This window comes from Chrysemys picta, chromosome 3 (genome assembly GCF_011386835.1).
Source record: "Chrysemys picta bellii isolate R12L10 chromosome 3, ASM1138683v2, whole genome shotgun sequence".
In the NCBI taxonomy this organism is placed as follows: domain Eukaryota; kingdom Metazoa; phylum Chordata; order Testudines; family Emydidae; genus Chrysemys; species Chrysemys picta.
This window is the reverse complement of record NC_088793.1, coordinates 117053163-117074121: the sequence shown is the minus strand read 5'-3', so window position 1 is coordinate 117074121 and position 20959 is coordinate 117053163. Positions and strand designations below refer to the sequence as shown.

Below are 20959 nucleotides of genomic sequence, written 5' to 3'. Positions count from 1 at the left end.
ATGTAGGTGCTGGAAGTAGGGGGACTGCTGCTACACCCCGTGGTTTGAAGTGGTTTCCATTATATGCAGGGTTTACAGTTTGGTTCATTGGCTCTCAGCACCCCCGCTATACATATGGAAGAAAGCCATTCCTGGGGACGGGTCCATGCCACAGTCCCTGCGCCCGCTCCCCTCTGCAGGCTATAACGCCACGCTCTGAAAACCCATCCGTGCAGAGGCCCAAAGCACTTGTGGAGTCGCGTGGGCGCCGGCCCGGCCCTTCTCAGGAGTTTCACTTCAGCCCCCGCTTGGGCTGGAAACAGCTGCACACGCAACCTGAGCAGCTGAGCCACCGGCCGCTCCCCGCCCGCCTCCGCTGGGCGAAGCCGCGAGAGGAAAGGGGGCAGAGCCGGGGGCGGGGCCGGCTGAGGCCGCCGCAGCAGGGCCGGGACGCGCGGCCGAGACAGGGGAAGCACGTGGAGGAGGAGCCCGCGGGAGGCAGGCGGAGCTGCTGGAGGGGGGCAGCCCGCCCAGCCGGGGAGCGGGGATGGGTGCTTGAAAGGGGAATCTGTGGCCGGAGGAGGGAGAGCGGGACAAGTGGCTGGGGCGAGCGTGCCCCGCTGGCGCAGGCTTCCCGGCAGGGACCTTTGTGGCGCGGCTCAGCCCGACGGGAGAGCGCCCAGCATGGAGCCCGTTACCAAGTGGAGCCCAAAGCAAGTCGTGGACTGGACCAAAGGTAAGAGAAACTCAGCCGGGCTCGCCCCGTTCAGGGGAGCAGCCAGGGGTCCCACGCGCGCACCGCTGTTGGCACAAACTTTCTGTGTAAGGGAGCAGCTGTCTGGGGGTGACTTGCCGTGTCCCGCCACCCCCTGTTTCTGCCGGGGACGTGGGGCGCTGCCGAACAAGTTCTCACTCTTCCTCTTCAACGCGCTTTGTGAAGCTCGGCCGCCTGCTGCCTCCCCGGCTCTGTACTACCCCTTCCAGGGACTTGCTGCAAGCGAACACCCCGCCTCCGGACATGTTGTTTTGCGGCTTGCTGGGGGAGCCTCGGCTGTGGAGTTAATGCTGTTAGTAGTTCTCGCCGCCTCCTGCTTTTGTATACACAAGTGCTCGTGCTGCACAGCTCTGGCCTCCTGCTGGTCTCTGTGCAACGCTCCAGTTGCTGGTGGTTGGCCGTCAGGGGCGTACCGTGACTCTCGTGTGATCCTTTTGAAGAACCCTGAAATGCTCATTAAATAACACTCTAGAAGCGTGGGGCTCCTGAATGCCTGGCTAAGCAGCAGTAGTTAGGCTTTGAGCCACTCAACCCCCCAAGGGAGGAGAGGAGCTGATAAAATGACCCAACTTTGCAACTTGAAGGATATGTTTGATGTTGACTCCAAGTCAGTCTCCTGGGCAGGAAAAGTTATTTTCCATGAGTGTGTGTAAGCTTGGCACTACTTGTTTAGGATTTCCAGAATCCTGCTGGAAACCTGGCAGTTTGCTGGGAGATTTCCAGTCCACTTACATGGCTTTGGTCTCCTAGCTCCATAGTTCAGAAACCAGCAAAGTTATAGTATTATTTTTGGGGAGGAGTACATTTTGACCTGGATTGCTCTGCTTTGCGTTGAGATTGAGTTGCATGGTACTTTGTGTGTGTGTGTGTGTGTGTGTGTGTGTGTTAGTTTCTGTCCAATGCTCAGTCCCTTTGTCCCTTTCACTTGTGGTCATATTCTTTTGTTCAAAGAATTTTACAAGTATTATGTGACTCATTCTGCAAAGTTCTAAGCAAAGCCATTTACTCTCAAAAAAGGCATGGAGTTTGTATAATTTTGATGGAAAACTGCAACCAGCTCTAGTAAGCAAGAATTATTAATCCCATTTTACAGATGGAGAAACTAAGGAAGTTAGTGTTAGAGCTGGGTTTGGAATGCTGAACTCTAGATTCTGACACTATACCACCCATCTCTCTCATTTATCCATCACAACTTCCTACCCCATTTTGAGGCTTTATCAGCATGTTGACATAGCTGTGGGAAGCTTCAGTGTAGCTGTTGTATCTGAAAAGAGTGCAGAGCATCTTCAAAGCTGAACAAATGGGCAATTTTTTTTTCTGGACGATGGGGAGGCAGGCACCTGGAGAAGTCACACTGCAACCAGACAGCCCTATGTTTGCAGCTGCAGGATGCCATAACTTTGTGATCACTCTGGATTTTTTGTGTGATCGTCTCTAACCCCTTGGCAACACTGTTTTGGAAAGGCAACTTTAAAGTGTTAATGCAGAGGTGGGCAAACTAAGGCCCACAGGACTCTCCTGCCCAGCCCCTGAGTTCCTGGCCCGGGAGACTAGCTCCCACCCCATCCTTGCTGTTCCCCCTCTCCTGCAGCCTTAGCTTACTGTGCCACTGGCGCAATGCTCTGGGCGGCGGGGCTGCAGAGCCGTGGCCTAACCCGGTGCTCTGTGCTGTGTGGTGGCATGGCTGGCTCCAGCCGGGTGGTGCGGCTGCCTGTCCTGGCGCTCTGGGCAGCGTGGCTGTAGCGCCGCCAGCCACTGGCGCTCCAGGCAGCGTGGTAAGGGGGCAGGGAGCGGGGGGGTTGGATAGAGGGCAGGGGAGTTTGGGGGGGTGGTCGGGGTGGTCAGAGGGCTGGGTACAGGGGGGTTGAATCGGGGCAGGAGTCCTGGGGGAGCAGTCAGGAAGGAGAGGGGGAGTTGGATGGGGCAGCGGGGCGGCAGTCAGGGGCAGGGGTTCCGGGGGCGGTCAGGGACAAGGGGCGGTTGGATGGGGCAGGGGGTCCCGGGGGGGGCAGTTAGGAATGAGAGGAGGGGTTGGATGAGGGGGGTTGGATGAGGCGGTAGGAGTCAGTCAGGGGTGGGGGGGTCCGGGGGCTGTCAGGGGACAGGGAGGGGTGGATGGGGCAGGGGCTGTCGGGACAGGGTGGATTGGATGGGGCAGGAGTCCGGGAGGGGGGCGTCGGATAGGGGATGGGGGCCGGGCCATGCCTGGCTGTTTGGGGAGGCACAGCCTCCCCTAACAGGCCCTCCATACAATTTCAGAAACCCGATGTGGCCCTCAGGCCAAAATGTTTGCCCACCACTGTGTTAATGTTTTGCCTTTTTGTTTTTTTCATAGTCAAATCCTGGCAGCTCTAGTTTGACTTACTTTATGATCCATTTCGTAAAGACAGAAATCTTGTCACATCATAGAGTATTTTACGAGCTGCTGTTGTACATTGCAATGTGCTACACAGAGAGGAAAATGATTAAGAATTGGGTGAGAGCTTCATTTCCTGCAGCCTATCATTTGCCTCTCTTTTTTTGAGAGTTTATACATTATATTGCAGGGTTCACTTGTTAGATGGAATTGATATAGTAAGATGGATCAAAATGTTCTGTTGGCATCAAGCTGACTTGAAGCTATGATTACTGTCCTTGTGAAGAGAAAGTTTCCCATTGACCAGAAGCCCTCACTTAAGCATCTTAATGCTGATTGAACTGCATAGCTGTGGTCAGTTCTTGGCAACTTTGTCTGAAGACTAGATAGATTTGGAAGCCATGCTAGTGTTTTGCTATAGGATGGCATGGGTAATTTCAGCATTTGTGAGTGTGAACTCATGTAAGAATGCTACAGCACCTATGATGACAGGGCATGCAAGCAGCCTCTATGAAAGAGAATGCTGTAGAAATGTGATGTAATGCATAACTTCACAACACAAATAACTTCCATAGAAAGATCTGTTTCTTTCAGTGGTGTCGATTTAAAAGGAGTGCATTGTTTTTATGAAATATGTCTTGCTTTGTCACATGGAATATTTACCTAACACATTCTTTCCTCTTCACTAGTCTGTCTCTCCTGCATTTTATCTTGGCATTGAAAGTTTATTGCCTTACTTGATAAAGGGATAAATCTGCTAATCATTTGAAAAGGTTTTATTGTATGCCTTAAGTAAACTTGGTTTGTTTTCTTGCATAATTTATTTTAGCTTGTCTATTCCTTTTAACAGGTCACTCTTTACTTGGACTCTCACTTAATTAGTATTACACAGAATAATCAAGTCCTGGTTGCAGTTTAATCATCTGATTGACACTAAGACATGTGCTTTGAAAGGAAGAGGCTCATAGGAGTGAATAAATTAAAGACTCTGTCGTTGATTTTTCAATTTCACAGTGTGAATTTGACCTCTTAACTTCACGTCAGAAATCTCCTTCTGGTACCACTCCATGCATGACAATTTTGTAATAAGGAAGTAGGCAGGGAAAAAGTGTTTTTTTTTATGCGTACACGTTAACTTCTGTCATTGCATCTGAATGTCAGAGTTGGCACTTAAAAGCCTGTAAATAACTGGGTAATAGCCCATGTTGGCACAATGTTTCATGTTTAATTTTTAATCCAGAATAATCCAGAATAAGTCTGCCTTTCAGCCCATCACTGTCAGATTTTATTTCTGACCAAAGATTAATATTGTAAGTTTTATCCTGTGATTACTATCGCTCACAAAGCTTAGGACTGTTTTCTAATTACAGCATGCATTTTCTCTCCCCTCCCCCCCCCAACAAACAAACAAACAAACAAAAACCAACCCTCCAAGCCTATAACTAGGTTTGGAAGGATTAGATTTTTATCAGTAAACATTGGTAAACATCAACTTCACTGTACACTCAAACTGATGAAAAATATTTCTATCAATCAAAATGTATAGATAGGCAAAGTAAGAGAAATGCTACTTGAGAACTTATTAACATTTGATTTTAAGGATACTTTATATATTTTGACATATGATGTTAAGTTTGTGTGTTAATAGTTATAAAGGTTAAACGTTTTGAATTACAGTGTCTGCTCTCATTAAATAATTGTCTGACTTGCCAAAACTTTCACAGTTGTGGGAAATTAAAATTGATAAAAATAAAAAATGCTTACAAATAAACAGCAATAATAGTACAGGGATTCCTTTTATAGTTTTGATGGGTGTTTGTTTAGGTATATGTGTGCCACTGAGTAATAGCTAAAATAATCTTCAGCGTAGCTGAACAGACAGGACTGTCTGAGGAAAAACTGCTTGTGTTTTGGTGCTCTGTTCTACCTGTACTCAGAACTGTGATGGCATAGAGATGAATCATGACAAAATGGTATAAATAGATGCAATGGGGGATGGCAGTTCTCAGTGGAGGATTCAGGTTAGCAGATACTGATGCATTTAGACAAGGATTAATACACTTCAGAAAATGTGGGGAATAAGGGGTATAACCATTTGGATCTGGCTAATCCCATTTGGAAGCTCATCAGGAGACTGTGAAAGAGGTTTTCTTTTCTACTAAAGCCTCATCAGCTTCTAATTCTTCTAGAGCAGAACTTCTGGAATTCCTTTCTCCTTTTAAAAGAAATCCAACAAAACAACCAAACAAAACTTATAGTATAAGTATCAGTAGAGGCACTTAAAGTAAATTTGACTTTCTTTTTTTGGAGGGGGGGAAGAAGTGTGGCTAGGGTATGTTTTCTGGCTTTTGCACTTGGATTTATTGACAGGCTAACTATTGGCCTAAGAGATGATGATATAGAAGCTTATATTATAGGATTTAAATTGATTTTGAATATGGGCTTTAGGCGTGCACAGTTTTATATAAATGTGTGTATGGCCTTATTGTTGGTCATCAAAGTTTAACAACTGATATAGACCAATTACTGTCACTTGCTGCCTCTTGTTGATTGACTAATACTCCATGATTCTCCTGGACAAGTGTATTAATATAAATGTTTTTGTGATTAAAGTGGGCTGAATTTACAGTACTGGACACTGCATGCAGTAAAAGCAGAACCATGCTAGCTAGCTAAATTTGGTTGAGAATAACAAGGTTTGATACATGTCTTCATCATGGCTTCATTGTTCAACATGCACAGAATTTTTCTCTGAGCTGTGCTCAAGACTACCCTCTGACAAGTCTGTAGTGCTGCTTCTGAATATTTGTAATGATAGCTGAAAACCATATTTCTTTTGTGTTTGCTTAGTGTTTGAAAACTGTTTGGAGCATGCGTACTGGCCCTAGTGAGGACAGTGCTTCGGACTGCTCTTCTCTGCTTACAGGAAAAAGTCCAGAGTGGCTGGGAAGCTTTTCTGCTCTGACCCACAAACTTGCCCCAGAATAGGGTTGAGGCCCACCTTTTGCAGTGAGAGCATACTTCATTGTCTAGGTCAGTAGGCCCCTTGAATCACTATGGAGTCAGCTAGGATGGGTCATGCCAGTTGTCGTGTAGTCACCTGTTCACTGGAAACTGATTATTCTGAGGTCAACAACCCGTCTTACATACAGTGTCTGACCAGCCATTAGATAAGAGTGAATTCTGGTTCCACTGAAGTTGGTGGGAGTTCAACCACTGACTTCAAGGAACTGAGGATTTCACTCTCAGGGCTTCAGTGCAGAATCAACTCCATGCTCTTAGGCGTTGTCCCTAACCTGATTTCTGTTGATAAACACATCCTTTCACCCAAGTGTGTTGTTGCTTTTATTCTAAGGGCAGTTGGTCTGTCCTAGGGTATTCAAAGTACTGCTTATGCTCCAACTGGTAACTTGCTCACTCTGCAATGTAGGCACAGGCTGAACCACTCAAGTGCTGAAAGTCTTTCAGTGCCTTCCCGCAATTTCCCTGTGTGCTCAGAAGGACGGCCAAGTTCTACCACTCTTCACTGTGAACGAATCATAGCGTGGTTCAATTGCAGCCCTAACAACTGTGGGAAATGATGCCAGGAGTCCTAGTGCCCTCAGATGAGTGAGTGCAGCACCTGTGTGGAAGCACTTGGCTATAGCTTTGCAGTGTGGCTGCTGTCACTCAAGGTAGGCCAACCTGGGTACTGATGACTGAGGCAACTGTGCAGTGAAGGCATACCCTTAGTCTCTTCCAATCTGGGATAGATTCCACCTAGTTACCAGGAGAGTTTACTGGCATAATCATACCACTATAGTTACACTAGTATGGCACTTGTGTGGACGCTTATTCTGGAATAAGACTGTCCATGTGGGGATTTATACTGGTACAACAATAGCGATATGATTTATTCTAGTAAATTTCCCTGTGTAGACAAGTTCCTGGAGGCCTCAGATCCGATCTTAGTCATTTTGTGTTCATTCTTCAGAAAAAATGTTGATAGAGAAGAATGTAGCTTTGTTCTTTTCCGACTTTATTTTTTATTTATTTATTTTTAACGGTGTGATTCTCTTTTGTGTAAAAGAAGCATAGTTGCTATTACTTCTTCCTGGAACAAAAAGGAATATCCTCTATATTTCTTTTTTAGTTCTATATAGCCATGTTCTTCTCTAGCTGTTGACATGCCTATATTAATTGTGACTTCAAACCAAACTGCATACAGCAAAGATAGTGAGACATTATACTGGAGTGTAGACTCTTTCATTGTGTATCTCTGTTATATTACAAAATGGATTATATGTTACAATTCTAGACTCAGGTAGCCCTGAACCAAGATGACATTTGTTTCTTTTACTGCAGTTCAGGTTTAGTTACTCAGTGCATTTACTCATTAGCTTCTGCCCTCTGGTATGTCATAAACTACTCTGATTTTTGTTCTTGGTACCTGCAAATACAGTTGTACTAAATATGTCTTAATGCATTTCCTTTCTTTTTCTGTTTTCTTACTCGTTAGCAGCAATTCATCTTGAAAGGCTCCTCTTGACTATTTAAAGCTCTTTGTGTTTTATGTTGCTTAACTTATGCAACTTGGAAAAGGTCACTTGTACCACAATTGTTTATGCTACTAAGTTGGAAACCATAGCTGGAACAATTATGAATGGCACATGGGCACCCAACTTCTCTAAGCCCTCACTTTTTGTATTCAGTTTTCCCAAGAGAGCATTAATGTTGTAAGGTACCAAATAATTTTAAGCACAATATTGTGGGGATTATAGATTTTTACTTGCAAGTACTTGCATCTCCATTCTTCTGACTTGAAAGTTACCTGTAGTTGGGCTGCAGAAGAATTTGTTTTTCATGTTTAGAAATAATTAAGAGGTTTTGTGTAATAGACCAGGAATAAGGGGGGATATGATAGAGGTATATAAAATCATGAGTGATGTGGAGAAAGTGGATAAGGAAAAGTTATTTACTTATTCCCATAATACAAGAACTAGGGGTCACCAAATGAAATTAATAGGCGGCAGGTTTAAAACAAATACAAGGAAGTTCTTCTTCACGCAACGCACAGTCAACTTGTGGAACTCCTTGCCTGAGAAGGTTGTGAAGGCTAGGACTATAACCGAGTTTAAGAGAGAACTGGATAAATTCATGGTGGTTAAGTCCATTAGTGGTTATTAGCCAGGACTGGTAAGGAATGGTGTCCCTAGCCTCTGTATGTCAGAGGATGGAGATGGATGGCAGGGGAGAGATCACTTGATCATTGCCTGTTAGGTTCACTCCCCCTGGGGCACCTGGCATTGGCCACTGTCGGTAGACAGGATACTGGGCTAGATGGACCTTTGGTCTGACCCGGTACGGCCTTTCTTATGTTCTTAAGAAATGGCTTCGAATGGATACAATCTTGGCTGAAAACAAACAAAAAAGTCTCTACTTTTAGCTTTTTCTGTAACAGATGACACACAGCCCTCAGAAATGCAGTTCAAAAGGGTATGTGTGTATACACTTATATAGAGAATTCCTACAGTTTTGCAATCATGTTTTATTTATTTTTTTAAAATATTACAGTCCCTGGACCTGTCTGGAGTGAACTGTTTTCTTGCAGGTGTGCTGCCCCCAGGAAACAAAAACAGACAATGACTACTATTAACCAATAATCCTAAACTCCAGGAAAGTTCAAAAGAAGTGACTTGACCTAAATTCCCCTCCCAAAATATCAGGCAGCCACTCAGTTTTCTCTTAGTCTATTGCATTTTCTTGTTGCAATAGAACTTGCATAGATAGGGAAATGTCACAGATTACAAGTATTAATGAATTAATCCAAATAATGGTCCTGTTAATTGACTTAATGAATCAATAATACTTGTATTTAATATTCATAATGGTGTTATCTGACCTGATTTGTAGGCCTGTCCTGCAGGCCATCCCTGGCTGTTTCCCACATCTTAAATGTTATGCTTTCCTGGGCTGTTCACAAGCAGGGGAATATGGGTTGCAGGTCAGCCTGCTCGCCACTATGGATGCTATTGCTGAGAAGTCAGCTTCTCTGTCTCCTTCTCTGACTGTTCTCCCCCTGCTGATCCCAGCCACATGGAGCAGTGGGGTGGCAAGGAGGTGGCTTAGGCAGGAGAAATGGGAAGCTCTTACGGGGACCAGGGGCTAAAATGGGCTGCCTTGAAGCAACCCATTATCCATCTGTAGTACTTACATTGCCCCAATTGTCATAGTATCTGAGCTGCTCATGATTTCCTCTCCTCTTTTTTAAACTGTTTGTTTAGGGAGTAGTGACAGAGTCACAAATCTTTGGTATGTAAATATCAGAAACAAAACACTCTTTACAATAGCGAGCTTTTGTTTAGAGCCATTGTATAGTAACGTCATCAGATCTTTCCATAGAGCAGGGTGTTACCCTATTACAGAGTGTGCCTCCTTTCAACACTTGTGAGGTCATTTCTAGTGATTTTTGTCAGGGGCAGAGATTGTGAGGAGTATGCAGGGGCATTCTCACCCCCCCCCTCCCCATGGATACATCACAGAGGTGATGTGTGGGGGTGAAGGCAGATTTCCCCTTTCTATTTGGCTCTATTTTCTCCCTGCAGAAGAATATTCAGGGGGTGGGTGGGGTGTGAGCGGTGTCATTGCCAGGTGCTCTGTGTGTCCAGGTCACTTTCCCCACCTGGGTTGCTAAGGGGAAGGTAGGAGAGCAGCACCTAATGCTCACAGCAGAGCTCCAGCTTGGGGCCATTTCAGTTTGATTACCCTATAAAGTAAGAGACTTGCCCCAGAAACACAGGCATCTAGACATTCTAATCAGAACCAGTTACATTGTAAGAAAGTGAACATAGATCTGAGCTGCTCCCAAGTGTCTGAGTAGTGTACAGCATTGACTGTGTCAAGCCCAGGAGAGTGACAGAGTGAACAGAGAAGGTTAAATGTGAATGCAGTGTGCTTAGGCAGATGGGCAAAGGGGACAGGCTTTAATGATGGATTTTTGTGTGTGCATTGCACATTTATGTATTGATAAAACCAGGGAGACGTTATTAATAATTAAATGAAAGTGATTGGTTCCGTTTATTCAAGCATTTGTTTTTATGCTAATGTTGATTTTTAAGTGGCAGCTGGTAGACATGGCAAATAATTAAGGGTGATTAAATAATGAACGTAAACTGTATTTGTGATTTCAAGTACACTGTAATTTAAGTACCACTAACAATCAGTAAATCCAGAAGTTAGACCTGTTCCTATTATTAATAGTATTAAGCCCCCTGCCTTCCCAAATATAGAAGTCAAACTATGCCTATGATTTTTATTAAATTGAGTGAAATCTGATAGATATTTAACATTTATTTGAATTTTACTATTCAAAATAATGGGACAGTTTTTTTTTTGCTGGTGAATGTACTTTGAGTATTTGAATAAAAGGTAACCAAGTATCTCTTTGTTTTGTTTATTTTGCTGGATATGTAATTGGTGGGTCCAATTTTTCCATAACAACCACCTCCCATACTTTTTGAACCATTCCTCTGCAGTTGGACTACAGGATTTTTCTAATGTAGTTATCCTCATCATCCCTGTGAAGTAGGGCAATGCTATTATCCCCATTTTGCAGATGGGGAATTGAGGCTCATAGAGACTAAGACCATGTCTATACTAGAGAGCTTACAGTATGGCACAGCTGTACTGATGCAATTGTAGCCCATGCAGCTGCTTTATGCCAACGGGAGAAAGCTTTCCTGTCGACATAATTAAACCACCCCCAATGAGTGGTGAGCATGTCAGTGGGAGAGTGTCTTCTACTGACATAACACTGTTTACACTGGTGCTTCTGTCTGTGTAACTTACATTGCTCAGGAGTGGGTTTTTTTTTTCACACCCCTTAGTGAAACAAGTTACACTGACAAAAGAGCTAGTGTAGATTATAGCTTAAGTGACTTGCCTAAGGTCACAGAGGAAGTCTATGGAAAAGCAGAGAATTGAATGAGTCTCCTGATTCCCAGGTTAGCACTCTTCACTGCTGGGCTATGCTTCCCTCCCACCCAGCAACTGTTCCCCCTCAAATCCTCTGATTATCTGAGGCTTCCCATAGACCTTCCCCTGCCCATCTCTTAAGTGGGGTACACACACCTGCCCACATTTGCTTCCTGACCAGACGGAGGAGTGTTGCAAGGGAAATCTGGTGTCATCTTGACTCTTTGCCCTGGCACTAGGGCATATGCATGTGCACGATCTGTCTGTGAATGGTGGGATGCTGGCATACTAGGATTTGTTTAGTCTGTTTAAAAAAAAAAAAAAAAAAAAAACACACACCAAAAAGTAGGTAACAATTTAAAAAGACTCTGCAAACAAACTTCTTGGGGGCAGGGCCAGTGTCATCTATGTGTTTGCACAGTGCCCAGAGTCTTTTGTAGGTACTTATATGGTCCCTCATTACTGTAGCATGTGAGCACCTCACAATCTTTATTGTATTTATCCTGACAGTATCCCTGTGAGTTGGGGAAAGACTATTACCCTCATTTTACAGACAGGGAAATGAGGTACAGAGAAACTAAGAAACTTGCTCTGCTTTGGCAGAGGAGGAAGTTGAACCTGGCTCTCCTAAGTCTCTGGCTACCTTCTTAACCACTGGACCATCCTTCTTCTTTGTGTTAGACCTCTAGGTCAGTGGGTCTCAAACTTTTTTTTTACTGGCAACTCCTTTCACACTGCAAGCCTCTGAGTGCGACCACTCCCCGCAATAAGTTAAACATACTGTTTAATATATTTAACACCATTATAAATGCTGGAGGCAAGCGGGGTTTGGGGTGGAGGTTGACAGCTCGCGACCCCCCCATGTAATGACCTTGTAACCCCCTGAGGGGTCCCGACCCTCAGTTTGAGAACCCCTGTGCTGCCATAATACTGTATATAAGGAGTGACATTTTGTCCAAACCAACCAGCTAATGTTGAGTGTAAAGAACTTAGCCTGACTGCACGTAGGACAGATGAAATATTGCTACTTGACAGACCTCAAGTTGGCCTGTAAGAAGGCAGGAAAGCAGCTGCAGAATAGATTCAAGGGTGACCTACTATACAGAGATGCTGTCAGGTGTTTTGTGCTATCAAGTTTCTGTTTATTCTAAAATTTATTGGTCTACTTATGCTTTCAGAATGTTTCCCATTTTACCTTGATGGTATTCTTTGGACCCCCTTCCAGAGTTTAATTTTAATCCCTGCTATATCTAAAATCATGCCTATTTTACAGAATTGGCCATAGAAGTGGAACTAGTTGCAACCTGGTTATCCCTGGACATGATAAAAACATATTGTCAGTGAAATACCTTCAGTTGTATGCTTTAAAATGTATCCTGTTAGAGAACTCTATTATATTCTTGATCCACCTGTTTTAAAAGTGATGCAAATCTTGTATTTCTAAGGCTCTCCTCAACTTGGTATCTAAGCATCAGATAGTGATCGTAGTAACATTGGTAATTTTTTTTTTTTAAATGGCAGAGGTTTTAGCTCAGTAAGAATTGGATTGAGACAAATCCCAAGACAGTCTAATTGGAGAGGAATTCCAGCTCTCTGGAGACAAGTCACATGCCTGACATGCTTGGGGCCTTTTGTTCAGTAGTCCTTCACATAAATATTTACTTTCCAGATCCTGAACTCTTCTGAGAACTACGTATACTTCAGTTAATAGAACTTGGTTACTGGAGGAAATGCTGGATGATGAATGAACTGTCCATGTGTCTCAGACCCATCTTTATATGTTGTACATTCAACTAAATTCTTATTGGTCAATACTGTATCATTGTCAGGTTTCTAAGGATTAAATGTGTTGAAATTACAGCATATTAACAATTGGTAAATTCTGCTAAACACCTGTTGTAGCTATACTAAAGAGCAGAATGAATTTTGGTAAAAATTGCTTAAAAGTCCAGGGCTTTGGAGCTGTGCTCTGCGCTCTGCTCCAGCTCCAGGCAAAAACCTGCAGCTCCATTGCTCCGGAGCTGCTCTGCGCTCCACTCCAAAGCCCTGCTTAAAACCACTGTGCCCTCACACAAAATTGCTAACTTCTGAAACCTCCACTTACCTTGACAGCATTCCCAAGAAGTGCTCAGCATCTTGCATGACTGGCCCTTTTGAGGTTATTGCCTTGTGTGTGTTTGAGTGACTATTTTCTGCAAACTTCGGCATCCCACTGACACTAGAACACACACCACTAAAGAAAAATAATCTATGATAAATGTTGCCAACAGAACATGTTTAAGCACGAACTGGTGCTACAGAAAGTTTGAGTACAACAGTGAGTGCGCATCACATAAGTAAAGTGGACCAGGTTTCCAAATATTTGATATGAATTGCTGTTTTAAACATATAAAAGTCTACTACTAGTCAACTTTCTTACAGTTAACAGCATTGCACATGTGCTTGTATGCAGGCAAGGTCTTTGGCCATATTGGGGAAGTAACAATCAGTGTGCGCCTCACCTTGGCTTTGATATGGAATAATTAAAGGATAGGTAGGTAATTCTTTATAGCAACTATAAAAATATGGGAATGAGGAAAGATTTGTACAGATCTTGTTTGATCTCAGAGTCAAACACACTGGATTCTAGTAAATCAAATTTCTAATGCTGTAGATGGTTGCCTTCCTTTAAGGTGCCTCCTGATTTACTGGAACCCAGCCTGGGCCCCTTTTTCCCTGTGTTGATGAGCCAGGCTCTTAAGCCTCCTCTAGCACACACACACAGGCAGGGAAACACCCAGCTGCAGAAAGACAGACACTGAGATCAGCTCTGGGAAGTTTCCGCTTAAGGGACTTGCTCCAGCATGCAGGTGTCCTTGGACCCAAAGGTATATTGTCTTGCGCTGTATAGAAAGATCTGCACAGTGCAAGCTCATAAAAATTCGCCCTCCCCCTCAATTTGAAGAGAGAGATGCCTCCCCTCCCCCTCCGCGATATGGATTGCACAAACTGGGTTATGTTATAAACAAGAAATAAGTTTATTAACTACAAAAGACAGATTTTAAGGGATGGCAAACAGAACAAAGCAGATTACCAAGCAAATAAAACAAAGCACGCAAACTAAGCTTGATTCACTAAAGAAACAGCCAATGATGCCAGCCATCATTGCTCACTAGTAACATTTTTTAACAAGTCTTTGGAGCTTTCTGCCATGCTGCCCCTCACACTTGGGAAAAGTGCCTCATAAATAGCTGCAAAACAAACTCCTTGTTCTCCAAAAATCTCCTTAAAACTCTCTTGCTCTGATGCCTACAAATAACTTGACAATGATTAGGCTGCTGGTGTGTTGAGACCACTGCCTTTGTTGCTGACCAATATTGTCTTTGTTTCCTTGTACTCCTCAGTCTATCTCCACCTGTTGTCTCTTGTCTTATACTTAGATAGTAACCTCTTTGGGACAGGTACGGTCGTCTTGTTCTGTGTCAGTACAGCACCTTGCACAATGGGGGTCTTGCTCCGTGACTGGGGCTCCTAAACATTACAGTAATACAAATAATAACCCTTCACTGGAGTCAGAACTCTGGTCCTAATAAGTCAAAACCTTTGTCTCTTTGTTGTAAGGAATGTATCCACAATTTGTTTTTAATTTGGGAGTTCAAACACTATTTAACTTTATTTTCATAAGTCTTGCTCTGCCATATTTAAGTGATTAGCAGCGGTTGATAGCTAGTGATTCTTATAGGAGGGGCATAAACAAAACATCTGGTGACAACTAGATTGTAGGGTTGCTCCTCATAAATGTTTCATGACATTTCGTAGTCATCTCCTAGATAACCAGCCTTTGAGATAGCAATCTGTCAACTTCAGCAGGTTTTGCCTTACTGCATCATATTCTTTGACTAGCTCATGGACGTAACAGTAGCCGTGGTGGATTCCCACATATGTACATTATTCATATGTGCATCCACAAAGGGGAAAAATGTGAGTAATAGACCTCGTTGCAATCAACCAGAACAATTCCACATGGTAGCAAGAGAGGAGGTTGCCCCATTTCTTCTTGGGAGCCAAGAGGCAGTTTTGCAACATTTACTCCTGCTTCCACTGTGGGAACAAGACATCAGAGCCTTAATTACTGGAGTTCAGAAAGGGAGCTCTTGTGACTAATGAACTACTCCTTAAACCATAAAAATACATACCCTTTTGAACAGAGTGAGCTCTTAATTGCATGTTTTAGGTGAAGGCCTTAGAGCAGGGATTTGCTGTACCACAGTAACCACATGAAGTTACCGAGCACACAAACCCGATGTATGAGAAATACAAACAAGTAACTCACAGTATACTAATAGTTTTAAAACAAAATAAATTTGGGCTTGATCTGTATAAACTTACTATTTATTTTTTTAAAGATCAACAAAGGCCCTAGCTAGGTTTGCCAAAGTATATAAACATGTCTCTTCCTGGAAGAAAGGTGTTGACCTAATTTCCCTGGGCTGTGTAGCTGGAGCCTAAAATATTAAAGTATTAGTTGACCAGCCATGAAGGTAAATCCCTCAGAAGCATGCTTCAAAAGGAACTTTTTTTGGTTTCAATAACCCGTATGTTTTTATACCAAAGAGTATTGACACCGTAAGCGACTGAATTCCACGCTCTCATTTTTTTTCCTTAAAGGTAATTAACAACTCTGTCTTGAGTAACAGTTCTCCTATTAGCAATGGTAAGCAAGGACAACTACATGGCTAGAGGTTGGGTAAATGGGATGCATAATCTATGACCAGAAGCTGTCATGGACGTCTGCCTAACTGACCTAAATGGAATTGGTTGGTTGGTTTTCAGTCTATTTGTCAGTGATCAGGTATTCATATCACAAAAGCCATTGCCACAGTTGGCATTAATTGCTCACTTGTTGGGAGTCTCGGCAAAGCAGTTACTTCTGGGGGAATTTTGCATCACTGTGCACGTGCAGAATTCATGTCCCCTGCAGATATTTTTGCTTCCCTGCAGAAAAATGACTTTTGACAGGGAAGCTACAAGAGTGGTTACACGCCCCTCCCCGGCAGCACAAACAGGTTTGTTTGGGCACCAGGAACAGCAAGTAGAGATGTAAATCACTGCCGGGTGGGGAGGGCTGGGCAGTCATGTGTGAGAGAGGGAGACACTCTGGCCTTGGCTACACTGGCGCTGTACAGCGCTGCAACTTGCTGCACTCAAGGGTGTGAAAATGCCTCCACCTGAGCGCAGCGAGTACAGTGCTGTAAAGCAGAGAGGTCTCGCACTCCCCGCGGAGAGGTCTCACAGCGCTGGCGGCGCGACTACACTTGCGCTTTACAGCGCTGCCGTGGCAGCGCTGGGAAGTCCTGAGTGTAGCCAAGGCCTCTGTCCCTCTTGCTTGCTATGGCAGCACGCCCGGTGTGGAGGGGCAGGGCTTCAGGGTGTTTCTGAGGAGTTACGTGTGGGGCAGGCTCTGTCCCCCTCAGGCAGAGCACAATGTAGCAGCCTGCCTGCTTAGTGAATTAGTCCCATTATCTTTGTGAATTCCCCAGAGTATAAAACAGGTGTAAAAGTTTTAAGGTTCCTTTAAGTTGCCAGAGTGGTGTAAAAGACGGTATGGCCTTATAAATGCTTACGGTGCTTCAGTGATTTTAACTGGCCTAAATTTTTGGACTGAAGAATTTTCCTGTTAAAATGTATTCTATGAACTGTTTGCTACTGACCTTTCTGGAGATGGTCAGTAGCCAGTATAAATTGTGAGTTTTATCGCCCAGCCCTCACTTGCTCTTCAGTTGCTTATGTTGTAACACTGAGCATATGGCTGCACGTATTTGTTGACTAAACTAGAAATAAAGGGTCAAACCTAGCTACATTACTATTAGGCAAGGGGGTTTGCTCCCAACTCCCTTTCTCCATCCATTGTATTGTAGTTGTCGTAGAAATTCCTGTCCGTTCCAGCTGAGGAATAAGGAGAGACGGACACTGCTAATCAAGCAAGGAGCCCCGGGAGGGGCGATCCGTAGCTGACACTGCATATCTCCCTTCTACTTTCTCCGATGTGTACGTGACAAATTTGCCCCCTGGCAGTTAAAATTATTCTACTTATTTCATAGTTTAAATAAATTACCAAAATTCTTGAAACCAGAGTGATTATATTGTTGTTTTGTCAAATAAAATATGCAGAATTTTAAAATACTATGCACAGAATTTTTAATTGTGCAGGATTTTTAATTTTTTGGCACAGAATTCCCCCAGGAGTAAGCGGTGAAGGATTTGAATGGGTTGGAAGCTGACCTATCTTCTCTGGCCTAGAATCGGTCCCTCCAGGTCATAGTATAGTATAGTGAAGCATGCACTGCCATCACTGTGAGTAAATGGAAGACTGATTTGCTAGGGGTGTCAGTCCAGTGTCTTTGACAAGCACTAAATTCACACATGCAAAGAAGGTGCAGGGGTGGAAGTTGAGAGAGGAAAAATGGTAATTGGAGAGATTTAGTTCCTGCATACTCAGAATCAACCAATACTTGTAATTCCATTAAACCCAGAATTGTAAACTCCTGGGATGGGGGGAAATTTCATACTTGTTTTCTGTTTCACATGGGAGAGGTAGGATTTCCATTGAGAGAGAGAACCATGAGTTAAAAGGATTGTACATGGATAAAGTGATCTGGCAATATGCTATACAAGCTTTCATTGTTTGTCTTGTGGGCAGCTTAGCTTCTCTCTCCATTCTCGATCATGCTATCTCTGGCAATCAAATGAATTGCTAATGAGGAAAAATAAGATGAGGGAAGTAATGCATTTTATCGAACTTCAATGCAATGTGATTTTTAAAGGTCTTATACAGCCTACTTTTGCTCTTAATGTTGTTCCACCTTGTTCCTGAACACATCTCTGCCTACTAATCCTCTTTCTCCTCAACATGCTTCCTTTTTCTCCTTATCCCAACCCTCTTCCTTATGCTCAAGCTTCCCTGCTGCTTCCCTCTAGATATCTAGCTTTCATCTTTTCCCCCGTTCTATTGAATAAACTGCCCAGTTATCTTATTTCCTTCTCTACTGGCATTCCTGTCATTGAAGCAATAGTTCCTGTTCCCTCTCTTCTTTGCTCTTACATAGTTAAGAGCCAGCCTGGCTGCCTCCTAGTTGTTTTCAAAGCTCTTTGCAGTGAAGAACCCAGAGAGTGTAGAATCTCTGTGAGCTGAGGGGTGAAAACATTAGAACAAGGGAGGAGGAATGCCACGTGGCTAGCAAGTACTCTGTAGAACAGCAGTGGTTCATAGAGTGAACATGGTTTGGGAACTGCTGATACGGACTGAGTCTTTCATCATTCCACAGTTGATGGTGGCCAAATTCATTATTATGTGGTTGCTGTTATGATAACTCTCAAACCAGTTAGTAGTATGTCCTCTTTCTAATGAATGGGATCCACTTTGCAGAAACCAGCATCACAACTGATACCCTTACTGAACCTGCCAGAAGAGAGGCCCAGGATGTAGTGGGAATGGCGACTGAATGATGCTCCTAGTGGCAGTCTCTCTAGCTCCATGCTGAAGCTCGTCACTGATGGGTTGTGGAATGCATCTATTACTGCTGCTTTGTTGCTGTTCTGTGGGTAGAAGCTTCAGTTTCCAGAGCTTTGGCATCTTGCAAAAACATTCCTCTCTTTTTAAAACTACCACTAAAAATCCCTAGAAATCCTGACCTTTCATAAATAAAGGTTAGCTTGATATAAAGAAGGCCACTATAGGGCAAGTAAGTGCATGGGAGAACAAAGCTGTTCAGTGATCAGTGTCCAGAAATCATTACATAAAATCAATAATCGTGTAATTCAGGTGCTAAATATGAGGTAACAAAGAATCCTGAAACCTCTTAAATGTCAAAGTGACTTTAGTCCTCTAACCTTGAAGTTCTCTTTGGTTTTAAATTCTCCTCTCCCAAAATAACATGTATGTTTGCACCAAAGTACTTGTAATCAGGCGCAGACTCACCCCTGCGGCACCTCCTGCTGGTCGTCCGGGGAATTAGCTCACCAGCATATGGAGCGCCCTCTGCAGGCCAGGTGTCCCGCCTGTCGTTGGCCCCCGTGTCCCTCCCGGACCCTGGTGCCCTTGGCTTAGGTGCTGTCCCCCTGGCAGTACCCCACTCTTTCTCTGGGTCTCCCCACCCAGGGGAACTCCGACCCCTTATCCCAATGTTGCCTCAGTCATGGCTACTGCCAGTCACCATCTAGCCCCCGTGCGCTGGGGCATACTGCAGTCTATCAGCCAATCATCACCAGCAACAAGGGGTTTGGACTAGCTGCCTTTACCCACCCTCAGGCTGCCCCTCTGCAACCCCAGTATCTAAATGGCCTAAAACCAGGTCCTGCAGCCTGGGGAGTCGCTGGCCTAGGGCTTCCCAGCCCTGCCTTACTCTAGGTCCCTGGGTGAGCTCCCTGTAGCCAGGCCTGTCTCTCTCTCCTGTCAGAGAAAGACTCCTCTGCTCTGGCTACCCTGGCCTTCTTATAAGGCTAAGTGGTTCAGTTTGGGGCGTGGCCCCAGCTGCAGCCACTTTCCCAATCAGCTGGGGTTTTGCTCCTTTTTACCCAGCCCCAGCCCTCTGCAGGGCTTTTCCAACCCCTTCAGGGCTGGAGCGGGTGATCACCCCGCTACAGTACTACTTTGGGTTTATATTGGTACATGTGCGCCATTTGGCATGATGATCAATTTTGCATGATTTGGAACAGTGAAAGTGTGAACATAGGCTGGAAATTTTAATATGATCACACCAATGTACAGGTTACCATCCAAAAATAAATCCTAGATTTTAGTTACCGTGGGTTCTTCATCTTTTCGGGTAGATTGATGCTTAGCTGAGACAAAGTGGGTAATGAGGAAACAGTCCAGTCTGCAAGTTTGTCGTCAAAATTAAATCTTTCCATATTGTTTGAATTCACAAAGCTCGCAAAATTTCTGGATCAAACTTAATATCTTTTGATTAGCAGATACGTCAGTCACCATAAGTTTCCAAGCCTTTTAGTTTTATACAGACTTTATCCTCAACACATGCCAGCTTTTAAAAAGTGATGTGTAGTTTTCAGGGTTAAAAACGCCCCCAAACCAACACTCTAATTTTGCTAGGGATTTTATAGCTTTTTACTTGTTTTGAGTTACTAGCACTAATAAAACCACTCTGTGATAGATGTGAATATTACTCCTATAAAAGACTGGGGGAAGGAGAGAGCTTAATATATTGTTCTAGCAACATGGCTTTCAACCTAGCAAATGTGTTAGAGATACAATACTGTTTTGTTAAGGAGAGTTAAAGGCAGCTAGGCTTGTTACAAAAAAGAGAACTAACAAAGCTATAAGTGTTTACTATTCTAAACATGCAACATGGTTCTCCTTTTCCCACCTGTCTACCATCCATTCTCCCTGTGTCTTGCTATTTTTCATCCAGGATCACGCTGCATTGGATTTCTTACGGAATTGTGTATCTTTTTTTATATAATAGAACGTTGTTATACAACCTACAATAGTTCTTACATTGTGCTAGGGGTCCTGCTCCCCTCAAGTCACACTCCTGCTTAGGTCTGTACGTGCAACTCAGTATTTTGGGATAACTATTAATGGATAATGTAGGACCTTTGACCACCAATAGAAGGCTAAATCAAATAGAAAATTTTGAATGACACTAAAAACCCCTAGTCATTAAACAACTAGAAGAACAATTGTATAAGAAACTGAAAGAGAAACAAGTTTTTTCTTTTAAGTGACTCTAGAAATAGGTAGAGGTGTAGGTGGATGGAGGATTGGATAGAAAACTAGGCCAAGGACCAGACCCCTTTCTTGTTTTCAGTGCTGATTGGCCTACGCTAGCTCTGTCTGGTTCTTACCTTTGGGATAAACTACTCCTTTGCAATGCAATGCTGCCCCTCCTCCTCCTTAC

At 43.7% G+C, this 20959-nt stretch overlaps 1 protein-coding gene across 2 annotated transcripts in view; it reads left to right on the top strand.

The window, feature by feature from the left end:
• The first annotated feature begins 420 nt into the window (after positions 1 to 420).
• Positions 421 to 20959, top strand: part of CNKSR3 (CNKSR family member 3) — an 88658-nt gene continuing 68119 nt past the window's right edge. The window contains exon 1 of one of the 2 annotated variants that reach the window (XM_005301433.4): positions 421 to 715. In XM_005301433.4, the coding sequence (XP_005301490.1) occupies positions 664 to 715 (52 nt within the window). In that variant the 5' untranslated portion in view covers positions 421 to 663. The remainder of the gene's footprint in view (positions 716 to 20959) is intronic. The other variant, XM_065588848.1, reaches the window with a different exon arrangement.